The sequence below is a fragment of the Zonotrichia leucophrys genome, chromosome Z, assembly GCF_028769735.1.
Source record: "Zonotrichia leucophrys gambelii isolate GWCS_2022_RI chromosome Z, RI_Zleu_2.0, whole genome shotgun sequence".
NCBI lineage: Eukaryota > Metazoa > Chordata > Aves > Passeriformes > Passerellidae > Zonotrichia > Zonotrichia leucophrys.
Window position 1 is genome coordinate 48,886,757 of NC_088200.1, and position 14,846 is coordinate 48,901,602.

The 14,846-nt window shown below is 38.2% G+C and overlaps 1 protein-coding gene across 2 annotated transcripts in view; it reads left to right on the plus strand.

Annotated features, from left to right (window-relative positions):
• The window catches only part of NTRK2 (neurotrophic receptor tyrosine kinase 2), a 196,459-nt gene extending 185,325 nt beyond the window's left edge, over nucleotides 1-11,134 (plus strand). For both annotated transcript variants that reach the window (XM_064735249.1, XM_064735242.1), the window contains 2 exons: nucleotides 4,912-5,070; nucleotides 5,779-11,134. In XM_064735249.1, coding sequence (XP_064591319.1) covers nucleotides 4,912-5,070; nucleotides 5,779-5,964 — 345 coding nt within the window. In that variant the 3' untranslated portion in view covers nucleotides 5,965-11,134. The remainder of the gene's footprint in view (nucleotides 1-4,911; nucleotides 5,071-5,778) is intronic.
• The last annotated feature ends 3,712 nt before the right edge of the window (nucleotides 11,135-14,846 follow it).

The following is a 14,846-nucleotide window of genomic DNA, read 5'->3' on the forward strand; positions in this document are numbered from 1 at the left end:
AAGTGTGTCCAGAGCAGGGCAACAGGGCTGGTGAAGGGTCTGGAGCACAGGCCTTACAAGGAGCAGCTGAAGGAGCTGGGGTGTTTTTGTCTAGAGAGGAAGAAGCTGAAGGGAGAATTTATTGCTCTCTATAACTGCCTGAAAGGAAGTTGTAGTGAGGTGACGGTTGTTCTTTTCTACCATGTCTCAAGAGAAAGGATGAGAGGAAATGGCCTTAAATTACACCAGGGAGGATTCAGATTAGAGAATAATTTTGCTCTGAAAGAGTAGTTAGGCACTGGAAAAAGTTGCCCAGAAAAATGGTGGAGTCACAGTCTCTGGAAGTGTTCAACGGGCATCTGGATGTGGCACTTGGGGACATGGTTTAGGGGTGATTATGGTGATGCTAGATGATCTAGAAGTAGATGATTTAACTAGATTATGAAATAGACGATCTTTCAGGTCTCTAACAACCTTGGAAAGTCTGTATGATGATTCCACATCTGTGGAATAATCTGTGATTATTTCTTGTGCCTTTCCTGGCCTGTGGCTTGTGTCTTATCTGTGCAGCCCCACATACCCCTTGTGCCTTCCATATCTCTGTAGGTTGGCTTCCCCCAGCTACACCCACTGTCTTCTGTTTCCAGCAGGAATACAAGGCTTCATTTGGTTTTCTCTGTAAGAAAAACCATTCTGTCTTCTCTGTAAGAAAACCATTTTCTCACAATCATCAGACACAAGGTCTTGGATTTCTATGGCAGCTGGGCCATGAGGTTGGAATAGTGAACATTTCAGGGTATAGACTGATATATTTTTAATTGGAAGAACTTAAACTCTAAAATTAGAGGCCCTGCTTCAAGACTAAGACATGGTCCTTCTATAGAAGGCCTAGAAGATTAATGTTTGCAAATAGATTAAAGCAATGTTCAAGGCCAACTTCTCTGGCACCTTTCAAAGTGCTAAATTCATTGAAAAGATGGCTGCTTAAAGTGGTGAGAAGTGTTAATGACATTGTGTAGTGGAAAGTGCAACATTTCATACATGGGACATTGTGGTAGCTTTTCCTTAGAAGAGCTGCTTTGGAGAACACAACAGCTCACTGATTGGGCATAGCAATCTCCTCCCTGTGGTTTGTTTGCACTTTGCAGAGGCTAATTCACCAGGTTTTCCAGCCCAGTATGGCTAGTAAAAGCAGCTAGTAAAAGCTAGCTAGAATATAGTGAAAGGCTGTAGCTGGGCAAGGGTGTAATTTCATAAATTGGCATATGGAAGTAAGTTCTTAAGCCTGTATTTCTCTGGAAGTACAATTCTAAATAAAACAGAATAAATAAAACAGAATTGTATGGTATTATGGTGATAATGCAGCTGCTTTCAGGTAAGTATCAAGAAAACCTACTCTAATTTGTGTACATAAAATGGTCATACAGCTACATTGTGAATTTTAAAGTGGTAGCATATTAAATTAAAAATCTAATGCTTTTAATCCTGTCATAACTTTAGCTAGACTGAATATAAAGGCTTTATTTAGGCATAACTGTAGGCTGTACAGCACAAAACCATTTGAAATGTATGTGTATCAAGCAGCACTGAAGTTACAGTGTGCATGCCAGGGACTTTACACTGCAGAATACTGGTGATACCTGAGAGCTTTGTAATAACCTGCATTTCTTATTAAAGGATATGCTGAAGGCATCTCTTTGAAGCACTCAGAACCTTTAAACTTTGGTCAGTGAAGTAATGTTCTCATTCACCGGTTTCTCTTGGAAAAAACCTCCTAACCTTGTTGACAGTATGGCAACAACAGCAAAAAGGCACCCACCTCTCTTCACTGCTGCTATGGCACAACCCTTGGGCACTTGGACTCTTAAGATAAAAATCAAAAGAAGCTCTCAACAGACACAATTTGTTTCAGGCACCCTGCAAACAGTTGTGTCAAGTCCTAGGCTTCAGTTCAAAAAGCTCTGAAATATGTGCTTCACTTTAGGAATCCAGCTAGCAGAGCCCTTAATGCTTTTCTGAGCTGAGTGAGTGTTGACTCAGTAACCACTGACTTTTAATAGAGAAGGAAACATGCATTTTGAAGAAATGCCTTTGGCCCATACTTGTGGTTTCGGTGGAACTGAACTAAAGTGCAAGGTGCTCCAAGACCATGGGTAGATGCACAGTGTGCCATAGATGGTCAGTGTTGTCAAGGTTATCTTGTCTTCATTGCAGTGCCATCTGCCAAGAAGACCACCCTGTATATACTTTTGTTGATACCTTGAAAGGCAATAAATTCTATCTTCATAAAGATGTTGAGGTGTTTGAAGTAACATGAATGATAAGAGATGGAGAGACCTCAGGACTTCTCAGTACTGGTCAAGTCCTCTGTCCAGCGAACTCTTGTGCCTTCAGGGACATAAATGGATACAGCTCCAGGCAAGATGATCTGGGAAGAGCACCAATGAGCACTGTGCCTCATGCTTACCTGTAAACCGAATTCTTGCTGTCAATACTAACAAGTCAGTCTTGCTACAACTGCCAAGATAGACAGCTAGGTGTGTGATGTTACAGATCAGAGGTGATGTTACTCTAGAGGAGATTGTCCTTCATTTTCTTGAGTGGCATTAAAAACTCAGCATAGAATCCTACCAAAAATAGACTGGATCTGTAGTGAAAAAACTAAGAAGATTTGAAGAGTGGTTGGGGATTTTTTAAATTGCTTTTTCAAAATCTCTTGATTTAAGATGTGACAAAAAAAAAAAAAGTAAGTCACGTATTTTATTGTCTATGGCTTTCATTAATTTTTAAGGGAATGAGTCAAAGAAATTGCTGAACAAAACCAGTAGCAGAGGTTATATGATGAGCAGATGTAAGAGCCATTTTAATATTTAATGAGACCAAAACATTCTCATCACTAACCATCTTTCATGGCACTTGCCTTTTGAATGGGTGTATGTGGCTGCATGTTTCTAAAGGACTAACATTTTTGTCTTTCTAATTAAAATACCTCTCAAGACTGGCTTAAAATTGGTGGTGTTTTGGAAGTGTTTGGTTGTCATGTCAGTTTAGGTTATGATAAGGTGGGAAACTGAGTGTTTGGTTGCATCTCAGCATATTGGTGTGTTCAAACTCCCCACATAATTGAGGGGCCTCTCAATCAATGTTGATGAGAAATACCAAAGCACAGAGCCTTACAATCAGTCTGTCTGACAGAGAGATAAACTGTTAACATAGAGACAAATGGGCCAAATTGGAAAAAGCACTTAAAAATGTGTATCCATTCTCTATCAGTGCAGTGCACAGGAACTGGGTCCCTTTTTAAATGGCTTGGATACCTGTGCATAGTGACCTGCATGGAGTCAGAAGCACATCCACAGTGTAGCCAGGAACTGAAACTGGGAGCCCTGCCTGTCATTCAACAACCTGTAAAGTAATATTCCTCCATCACTCACAAACATCTCATGTGGAGAGAGAAGAAAAAGGGCCTCATAATAAACTAAGTCTATGAACATTTTAGCATTACTTTCTGTTTCTATGATATCAGTAGTGAACATGGATATCACTGCTGATGAACGTGTAGTGATGCACAGGACTGAGCTCTCATAGCCATTGCTGTGTCTGGTATGCTGCACTAACACTGAATTGTTGACAATTCAATGTTATTGCAGCATTACCATAACTGGTAATGGATAACTGTGTGATTTAGAGATAATGTTAACCCTGACTGTTGAGTTTTTCTTCCATTTGTTGTTTGAACGTGAGAACAAGAAGACCATTATTTGTAACAAATGTTACATGGCAAAGAAGAAATTATATTTTGAATTGACAGAATCTTGAAAGGGTAAATGTGGTTTCATAACTACATATATATTCAGAAAGGAAAAGGAATTAATCAAGAATAAGATGTCCTTGAAAAAGCTTTCTTTTTTTTTTTTTTTTTTAATCTTACTTGGAAATGTTCACACCTTTCATGGTACAAAAGTAACTAGCATATCTGCGTATCCGTATCACAGTATCTCAGCAGTTACACTGCTTAAAAATTACTTAAATAGATTTCTTTATTGATGCGATCCAACCAGAATAGGACATGCCAGGAACAATAAATTGTTTAGAACCTGGAAATCAAAAACTTCAAAAAATTTAGATTAAGGTTAGGAAATCTAAGTCTAAGGAAGTTTAATTTTCTGGGGAAATTTAAAAATGTTCTGAAAGCTCTCATAAAGTCATTAATTCAGGGAAAATCCCATTCAAAAGGAGTTGATTTGAGGTAGGAACCTATAAGTTGTTTATTATCAAGGGAATATAGAGAATATATCCAAAGGACTGGTGTGTTTTGTTTTTGTTTTTTTTTTTTTAATGGACAGGGTAGTTAACATGGAATAAAATAATTTGATATATTAACTGTGGAACTTAACAAGAGAAAATAGCATTTATTCAGAAAGTGGTTTTAATTCAGTCAAAATTAGGATATTCAACCATACAGGTCCAATCCTACCATTTCATACAGTCAGACCACGTTGTCTTCATGTATTTCAGTTGATGTTGCAGAGTTTCTAAGAGAATCATCTTTCCAGATTTCATTTAATGAATCTTTTTAGTTTCTTGAGTGTTAAAATAGAGAGTGAAACTGGCCTAATTCAAAGTTGGCTGGTAGTGTAATATAGACTTTCCTCTTCCTTAGGTAGGGTGTGTCAAGTAAACATTAAAGATTAGTTCAGACTTCAGAAACAACATCTTTTGAGATTTTTGTTGAGGAACATATTGTGTGGTAGTGATTGTTCCTGGGGGAGAGGAGTTGGGACCATGGATCCCCATTCTTCAAAGGTCCTCAAAGTGAATATTACCAGATTGGAAAAAAAAAGAAATCACGGATTCTCCATGTTTATTGTCGTCAGACTGTCTTGTGAGGGTCTGAAGAAACTATTTCTAATCTTTTTTTTTTTTTCTCAGGTTGGGGGTCACACCATGCTGCCCATTCGTTGGATGCCTCCAGAGAGTATAATGTACAGGAAGTTCACCACAGAAAGTGATGTCTGGAGCCTGGGAGTTGTATTATGGGAAATCTTTACTTATGGCAAACAGCCATGGTATCAGCTCTCAAACAATGAGGTTTGTGTATTATATTCTCAAATTGAATTGGGAAAGCTGTTATGCTAATTATTGGTGTAGCTTCTCTGGAAAAAAGACAGCAACAAATTTATTTCTTAAAGAAGAGTTGGAATTTAATTGTTTCCTTTGCATAGCATCAAGTCTGCTCTGGGTAGACCATGAAACAATGAAAAGGACCTTAGCTATCTCCTGAACAGATGTATCATACATGGTACTGTTTCAGAGTGGTTGTCCTGAACCACGGACAGATTAGATTGAAGTAATCAAGATATCTCTTGATTTCTAGGCAGTCACAAGTAACCCCCTTCCAGAGATTAGCCACAGTGATACTCAGATGTTTGCAGAAGGTAGAGAGAAGGAGAGGCATTGATGCTCTATGAGCAGGTTGAAAATTTACCCTCCCTCTGAGGTGGTAGCTGGGTAGAGAGAGAAGCTATGGGATTAATTCCCAGCTCCAATTTCCTCATGTGTGGAGTGGTCAATGTGGTAAACTTAACATGAGTGAAGTGATTGCTCTTTGACCACTTACATTACAGTGAATTTTTCAGATTGTATATTGCTGCTCATACCTCTGCCTAGAAAAGCAGTCCTTTTCAGAGATGGCTGCATGGCAGCCACCAGTGAAGCTGCTGTAGTTAAAGTTAACTTTTCCATGAGTGAACTCTACATAGCTGGCACAGCTGATCCTTTGCTTGTGATTTCTCATAGGTGATTGAGTGCATCACTCAGGGCCGAGTCCTGCAGCGACCTCGCACATGCCCAAAGGAAGTGTATGACTTGATGCTGGGCTGTTGGCAACGGGAGCCTCACATGAGGCTTAACATCAAAGAAATCCACTCCCTCCTTCAGAACTTGGCCAAGGCATCTCCAGTCTACTTGGATATTTTAGGCTAAAGTCTTCTAGCATTTCTTCTTCTGGGCTGCGGGAATGAATGTGTTCAACTGCCGCTGAACTACATTAAAATGTGTTCTTAACTTTGACAGTATTAATGACAAAGTTACGGAGAAGCTTTCAAAGGGCAAGCAATGTGTGCTTCTCCATCTGTAGACACAGTATTGACTTTTTAGACATTACCAAGATGTATCTTCTCTCTTTCTCTCAGTTTCTATCTTTTTTTTTCCTTCTCTCCTGTCTTTCTAATCAATTTGGCTTCTGCATTATTGTAACTCTGCATAGACAAAGGCCTTAAAAATCCAATCTGTTATATCAGCAGACTCTTCAGTTTGCCCACCACAACTAACAATGCCTTGTTGTATTCATGCCTTTGATGTGGATGAAAAAAAGGGAAAAATATATTTGACTAAAACTTTGTGATTTCTGCTGTATAGCTACTGGGAGTTTCTATGGATTCACCTCATTTTTTTTGCTTCAGCCTGTGGGTGGAAAAAGAAGACTGGTGTTCTGTACATGAAGAATGTTCTTTGCAGAGACAAAGCCAGATAGAAAGAAGACACTCTTGTGTGACACACTATCTGGAGGACCTTGGGAAATCAGGTGGCATCCAATCCTACATGAAAACACTGAAGTTATTTGATGGAAGACAAGAAGGGGTCTAGCCATTTCCCTGAAGAATGTTTCTGAGGACTTAAGGAATTGTTTAAGGAGGTGCTTTGCCAGCACCATTCATTGCCAGAATCAAGGGAAACAAAACAAGATGCTGCCTGCACTGCACGCAATTGTGTTACAACATGATAAAGTAAACACATGCCCTTTTTTTGTCTTCTGGTAGGATATTGTCGTGCCACTGGTGTAAAAATGTTCTCCAGCTAGTCTTTTTTAGTAAAGGCTGAAGCTAGATTTAGTTACATACAATATTAATTTCAAGATTACATGTTGGAACTAAGGATTTTGATAGGACAAACTATAAATGCTGAGGCAGGTATATCTTATGCTGTGCTTGTCCAGCAGCATATTCCTTCCTTCCTCAATCCTTTCTTTTTTCTTTTTTTAACCGTGCAAGCAAAACTGTGCATGGTCTTTGTCGATTAATGCCCTTTGTGCAGAAACAATCACTCATCTCGTAGTACACCCTAGTAGACATAGCAAACTCATAATGATATAACCTATATTTCATTAGAAGGGGCTAATGGAGGACATTAGCCATGTTAAAATGCCTTTACAATGTTATAGATATTATAGGCTGATATAACATGAATAATCTAAAGCACGGAGATCACTGGTTATGTTTGAGACATAGCAGGGGATAAAGATCTCTAGAAAAAAAAAAAATTTACTCTGTGGTTATGGCTTGCTATTCAGAGTGCAAAGATTCTGACCTCAGCGTCATTTTTGTATTGGTACTATTGCTGTCATAACCAACATAAACACTTTATTAAATAATTTATTTTTGGTTGGATTGGCATTGTATGTGTACAACATTTGCATGGCCACTGTGTTGATGATCGCTGCATGAGCATACATGTTGTTTTTCAAACTAGAAGTTGACAATTTGAAATTTAGAGCTAGGATTATTTTTAATATGAATTCTTACAAATGAAACCTACCTTACCTATTCCTCAAGACTTCTGCCTCCCTCTGTGAGGGGGCGTTATTGCAAAAAAGTGATCTTTCTTTCCATTTTCTCTTTTTATTATTTCTTATTGATATGAGCCAGATCAAAATAGTCCATCTTCGTGTTGGGGATATTTTATTTAATAAATTAAGCATTTTATTTTTGTAAGTGTTCCCATAGCACATTTAATATATAATTTGCTCGCATGTATTATTTATTGAGGCACTTTAAGTTTTTCCTTCAGAAGCTTTTAGAGCTAGCTTTTAAAAATTCTGAAGATTTTCAGAATAAAACAGTTCACTGGACACTGATGAAGTTTTACCCTTCTCAATGTCATTGAAAAGGCAGCATTACAAATAAACATGACAGTGTAACTATAAAGCCATACTCAGTATTTCTTTAATAAACTAGATGTTATTTCTTAACTGCTACTGAACTGGAAACACATAAAAAGCCAGAGGAAGATTCCTACAAAATGGGCCTTAAGATTTTATCTAGACTGTCTTGGAAGTTCTCACAGAAAACTAGAAAAAGACTGAGCATCCAGTGAAACCCATTCTCTTGAGAATATGAATGTTATATTTTAAAGGAATTTGAAATTGATCTTCAAAATAACAGTGGTGGAAAAGAAAGATATCAGAATCCTCTTACTGTGCAGTGGGAAGAGGGTGCAGTTGGTGGAGGGGGCTGCAAAGTTTCTACCTGCATATTCTGTCTTAGTTTCTTCTGAGAAAAAGGCATCTAAGATGATGCTTTTACTGTAAAAGAGTCTCCAGCCCAAAAGCAAGCAGGTGTGTTTTGCAAGCACTGAAAGAATGTATACCAAAAAACCACAAGACCCTGAAAATGTACTTAATGGCGTCTTCTTTTTGGTTTACTAGTGAGACTTTTAGAGTCATTTCAGAGAATAAATAGTATTAAAATGCATTGTGCAATAACATAGCAGTTTGTTAAATTTCTAAAGGACCAAATGTTCTACAGAGCCACCACCTATAACCTTGACCTATATCATTAATGTTCTTGGTAGTGCATAAAATGTATAATCACAGTAGAAAAGCTGTAAACTGTAGCTATACATAGTTTGCGTTTGTTCATGAAATGATGGGTAAGTGTAGCAGAGTGAGCAGAGAAGAGGAAGAAATATGTTCAAATCACAATGAAGGGTGAGTATATGTGCATATTCATCATACTTGCACTGTCAGGTAAATTGTGTACACTAAGTAATTATGACAATCAGGCTCATTTTAAAAGTCTTTCTGGACATAGGACTTTCTGTGCTATGAACTGACCATATATATATATATATATAATATATGTGTGTTTGCATATGGCATATATATATATACACACACATAGCATATACATGTATGCCTATGTCTGTTGTATTTTACTTATATATGTGCAGACATGCATGCACATTATGTATGGGCTGTGTGTATATGTATAAATTTACATACACCTCTGTTATTACAAATTATGATTAGAGTGCTATTAATAAATTGATAACGTCTGCTGAGTAACCAAATTTTTTTTCTTTTGATATTTCTTTTTCTATATTTGTAAGATTCAACTTTCTAACTGGTGTGCAGCAGAGGCAGTGCTAGAATGCCAGAGATTTAACAACAAGCACTTTTCTTCCCCAGATGATTGCAGAAAAGCATTTCTTCCATTCCCATCTCACTTGTTGATTTTCACAATGAAATTAACAGATAAGCTTCCAAGCTCAGAAAACAGAGTTTGTTTTACTGTCTTTTCTGGGTTTGTGCTCCTGTTGTTTTATTGTTCTAGCACAATAGTGCAGCTCCATTAGCATTTTGTACTTGCCTGCAGTAACTAAATAATTCCAAGAATGAGCTGGACTATTCACACTGCAACATGACTTGGAGAACAAGAACACTGACATTCAGGAGTAATAATAGTAGCATTCATCGCACTTTGTCCTTCACTCTCAATAGATTTGCAAAACTCAGAACTGACCGTGGAGAAAGACACTTGTAAAAAAACAGCATCCCATGATGCCTGATGGAGTGTACACTTTCTAAAGGACTGCATTCATTTTGACCTGTAAAGCAAAATATCTATATATTGTCTACAGGTTAATAAGTAACTGCTTATTTTTGATCTTGGTTTTTTTTTTTTTCCTTGCTATTTTTTATCATTTTCTTTCCTTCTTTCTCTTTTCTTGTCTTTTCTCCTTCTTTCCTTCTCTTTTATTTCTTTCTTTCCCTCTCTTTTTCTTTCTGTCTGTACCCTCCTCACCTCTATAAGAGATTGTGGTCAACGTAGACTTTTACAAAACACTTTGAAAAGAAATTAAATAACCCAAATGACTAAGGTATAATGTATATGTGCTAGAACTAGTCCGCATTTGGGTTGTTGCGGCCTGTAACTGAATTTCCAATACTGCTATAAAATGTGGGGGAGGGGAGAAGGGAGGGACTGGAGAGGAAGTTAGGTTGGGATTGCTAAAGAGAGATGAAGGTTTTGATAGCACAGGAAGTTGTATCTTCTTTTTGTGAGGGCTGGAATAAACCACTGCTTCTTTGAATAAAAGGTCCTTTAGAGCCTTAGTTAAAACACCTTTGTTTGGGCAGGGTGGGGGGAAGTGTTGTTCATCACAAATATGAAGCAAAAAAAGAAAAAAGTCTAAATGTTGCATGGAAAACACTGTGAAATTCACAATAGCAACCAAGTGACTATTTTGCCATCTTTTAAACATATGTCTCAGGAGAAGAAATGGGAAATGATGGGTGTGTTATTTTTCCGTCTATGCATTCTGCACAAGATCTGTGGGGATTTTTTGTTTGCTTGTAGAAGGTTCTGAGTGATGACTGGCTGATGTTTTATAAACACTGAATATTTGAGCAAAGATTATGGAAGCTGCTAGTAAGTGAGGCCATTGATTGAAATATGTGAGAAAACAGAACAAATCAAATCTATCCAGAGGCCTAATTCTTGCAGCTTATGTGTATCTTTCTGTAACTTGTAGAAAAGCACCTAAGAATGTTTTATATACAAATAATTTAATTTAACATTTATGTTTAACTGAATCACCAATAGAGAGAGAATCAATTAATTATGAAATATTTGTCCCAGCCCTTCTCTCCACCTATAATTTATGTGTATATATTCTAGATATCACTCCGTTTGTCATTTTAGGTAAAGAGGAAGATATCTACATACAAATATAAATCTCTATATTGTCACCAAATTGTGACCTGGTGTGTAGAGCTATCTTTCTCCTTTCTTTTTTTTGCCTTTTTTAAAAAAATTTATTTAATGTGATGTCTCTGTGGAAATATTTAGTGGTTCTTGTTTTGCAGTTTGTTACAAGTAGTCATTGCTTTAAAACTTTCATTGCATCTTGGCTGATTTCAAAGTGATGCCTAGGTATCAGTGTTAAAAGTTTTGTTCGTGAATCATGTGACCAGCTTCTCTCAACATGACATGGAAAGTCTCTTGTATTACAGTGTATTTAATAAAAATGATGTCTTACAATAAACAATGTCATCCAAAAGAAAGATAAAATTATTACTTTAAAACACTAAAAATTTTATGTGGTGTTGTGTGTTGTTTTCTGTTGTTTGAATGCCTTTATTTACCTCTATTCTTTTTAGGATGAAATGAAGGAAACGTTTCGTATGCTTAGAAGCATGGCAATTTTGCACTCTAAAACTGCGAAGCAAAAGCAGCTTGCTGAACTTGTAGTTCATGGAAGAGTTGACCAAAATTAATAGAACTAAAGAATGGTCATCCTAATGGTAGACACATTTTTTTGGTCTTCAGTATCCAAAGGAAGGTCCTATTTGAATTCTTGTTCATTTGAGCAGCTGGCAGCAAACATCTGCTTATCTTCTACCAGAAGCAGGCCTTCAGGAATTTTCTGGCACTTTCCTAAAAGTGTCCTTCAAACTGCAGCCCTGTTAAAAATGTAGGTTTTTTCTTTTTAACTCATGTTAGTCTACTATGAATATATTGTGAACAAATATATCATTAAATTCAAGTCCTTGATTAAGATTCAGAACATGGACAATCAAAGGAAGGTTCAGCAACTTTATTAGTGATCCCTCCATAATCTGGCTTGATCTCAATCAAGCCCTTCAAGGCCAGAGTAAAACAATACAAGACCCACTTTGTGAATGTATGTGCTTCCTTCTGCCAAGAGACCTCTTTAAGATAGATGAGCTGGCTATAAGCATTCAAAAGGTCAAAGGAAAATAATCTACTGAGAAGAAGCCTCAGGATGAAATCTGTCTAAAACTGAAAATATCATTAAAACACACTAAAAATTTTTGTTGACAGTTCATGTAGCGGCTTAGAAATGCCTTACCTGCTTTCATGGTAAAATCCTGATGCCTTCTGGATTTGTTGGGTTTTTGCTATCCAAAAAATAAACACCTTTCTGCAGGCAACAGGTTGTGATGAAGTCTGTTTGGGAGCAGTGAGAGCTCCAGAAACCCCCAGCATATAGCATCATCCTGCAGTCACATCAGCATGGGTGCAATAGCCTGCACACACTCCACCCCCATTCCCTTTCTCCAGGGATTTTTAAGGCTAGGGGGATGTAGCTGCAGCAGGGACAGGACATTACCACTCCTCATGGTGGTTTTGCACGTAAGACACAGATGAGCCAGCAGGGCCCATGGAGTGCCTCAGCAGTACACTCAGAATTTTTGCAGCAATACAGCAAGTACCTCTCCTGTGCAGCCCAGCCTACTCAAGACTCCACTTTAAGTTTCTGCTCCCCAGCAACCATCCTGTACCCACAGAGTCCCATTGCTCTTTTTAGCTCAATCCCAGATGGGCCCTTGGGCAGGCAAGAAGTGTTGAAGCACTTGCTCATCACTTGGTCACTCAAAGGAGAAGAGTTTTGTATCTTCTGCTTTTCTCACCTAGGCACGTACGGCCCTGCAGCATGCAGTGTGTATCAGAGCAGAGGTTCAGTTTAAAAGCAGTGACTGGTGCCATTTTTGTTGCCTTCTGTTCACTGCAACTGTAAGGGTAAAGGTGTTTGTTCAGGTTGCACAACAGGCTTGTTAAAGACTAATGAGCTCCTGAAGCTCCCAAAACATGTCAGACTTCATAGTCTGTTTAGGATCACTCATGCACAGCTCAGCAATATCCTTCCATCACAGCATCTGAAGATCTCTCAGCTTATCAGTGCCTACTTCCTGCATAAAATCCACAGAGAGTTGTGAAACACTGAACCGGTCAGCAAGGAATATGCAACGTAAGTCCTGGACCTGCTACTGCTAAGTCTCAACAAATTTCCACACCTGATTTCATAGTGAAGAAGTCTTTGTGTTAAATGATTCATATAACTTGAACAGCATCTTGATCATTGTATTGCTTCAAAGGTGATTCACAGTGCTTCTTGATTGTTCCCATTGGTATTTTTAATGGCTATAATAATTTCCTTTTTAAATGGTGAGAAAGCTCATGTTTAAAAAAAAAAACAAAAAACATGGCCTTATAAAGGACAAAAAGAAAAAAAAAATCATGGATCTACTCAGAACAGGGTAGGCAGAGTCTACTTAACCAGCTCCCAGGTTTGCTTACCAAAGCAGCTTTTTAATATTTGTCATAAACCATTGGTTCTGGCAGGAAAAATTTCATGCAAGAAAGAAAAATACTTGCAGTAAACACCTGAAGAACTACCCAATTAATTTCTATGCTAAGAGCCCCATACTTCAACCTCTAGAGCATAGATTGACATGCACAACAGACACAGAGTTTCTTCAGCAATTCATGGCTTTTGAGAGTTGGAAGATTTTAGGGCTTGGGTCCATTTTTATCAGTGATTGAGTAAAGAATACTAGTTAAAAAGACCATAAGCAAAACAGTGGAGAGTAAAACAAATGTTTTACTTTTTTGAACTGATAATCGCATCATGCAAATAAATGCATTTTAACAAGGAATAACAATTTGAACTAAAGAGCATGTGCCCTTTATGGCTGTGATCTGTATTAAATAGAATGCAAGGGAAGAAGAAATTAATAAGAAAAATCAGGGAGTAAGAGTATGAAATATGCTGTAAAAATTAGACATGTAGCTTTGCTGTCCTCCTGTCTGACCTTAAAGACAAAACTGATACTTGGAAAATTGTTTACACATATTTTGAGCACTTCCAACATAGGAGAAGACGTTTCTTGGCCTAGCAGTTCTTTGTTATGATACAATGACTGCTAATGTCATGGAAAGTCCAGGTCCATCACTATTATCCTGATTTTTGTCTTTGCATTTCTTTTCTGAAACAGTTAATTTAAATACATAAAAAGTGATATACTGCCATTCAGTGTGTTGCAACATGGGCTGACTGCTGGTTCATTAATCTAAGTTCTCCAGTTAGCCCAGTTAGGAACTGTTGGGAATGGCTTAGTAATTTATTGATGATTAGCAGGAGTGGGAGTATTAATTTATACCTGTAACTCCCAGGGTAGTCTCCTGTTCAGGGTAACCCAGCTCCTTCTTTGGAAAGCTAAGGCTGCACAAGTAATAACAAGGCATTCATCACCTTCTGCTTCACAATCTGAAGGCAATTTACAAATAGTCAATGATAGCTGATCAAAGGGGGAAAAAAATTTCCTCTCCTGGCCACTTTTCTGTTGCCCTTCTACCCAGTACTACTAGCTCTGGACCTGCGTAATATTTAAATTGAAGCTCTTTTCTTCCCCAGCTTGATTTGGCAGGTCAGAACCTCCCAATCTGGCAGAGGCGATCAACTTCACCCTTGAAGCACACAGCTCTTTGCCAATTGGTTTTTGCACATGTAAGTGTCCTCTAATTTCTGAGCCCTGCAGAGACGGCAGATGCTCTCAATATGTGTGAGAGCAGGTGAACAGTATTCTTTGTCCATGTAAGAGAGAGGAGAAAAAACATGGAAATGGGAGCCAGCACAGCCTACAAAGCTGATGGAAGCTGAACTTGTCTTCAGGTCCCAAGTAGGGCTGAAAGGCCTGGGGTATCCACTGAGAAGCAACATGGGAACATCTCCTCTCAGCACGCTTGTGTCTTATAGCCCAATGCAGATATTTCCCTCCCTCATCATGCCCCACCGTATGCCAGGGACAGACCAGCTCCAACACAGTTGCCCGCACAGAGGAGAGCATTTGCCTTGGCCCTCAGACTCATGTGACTGTTGGGCACAGTCCTGGCAAACAAGATGTCCCTGTCCTCAATTGTCTGAACTGATTTGGCTCATTCATGTTCACGTCCTGATAGAAGTGACGAACATAACTCCTTTTCACTGGCAAATGCTGGGTG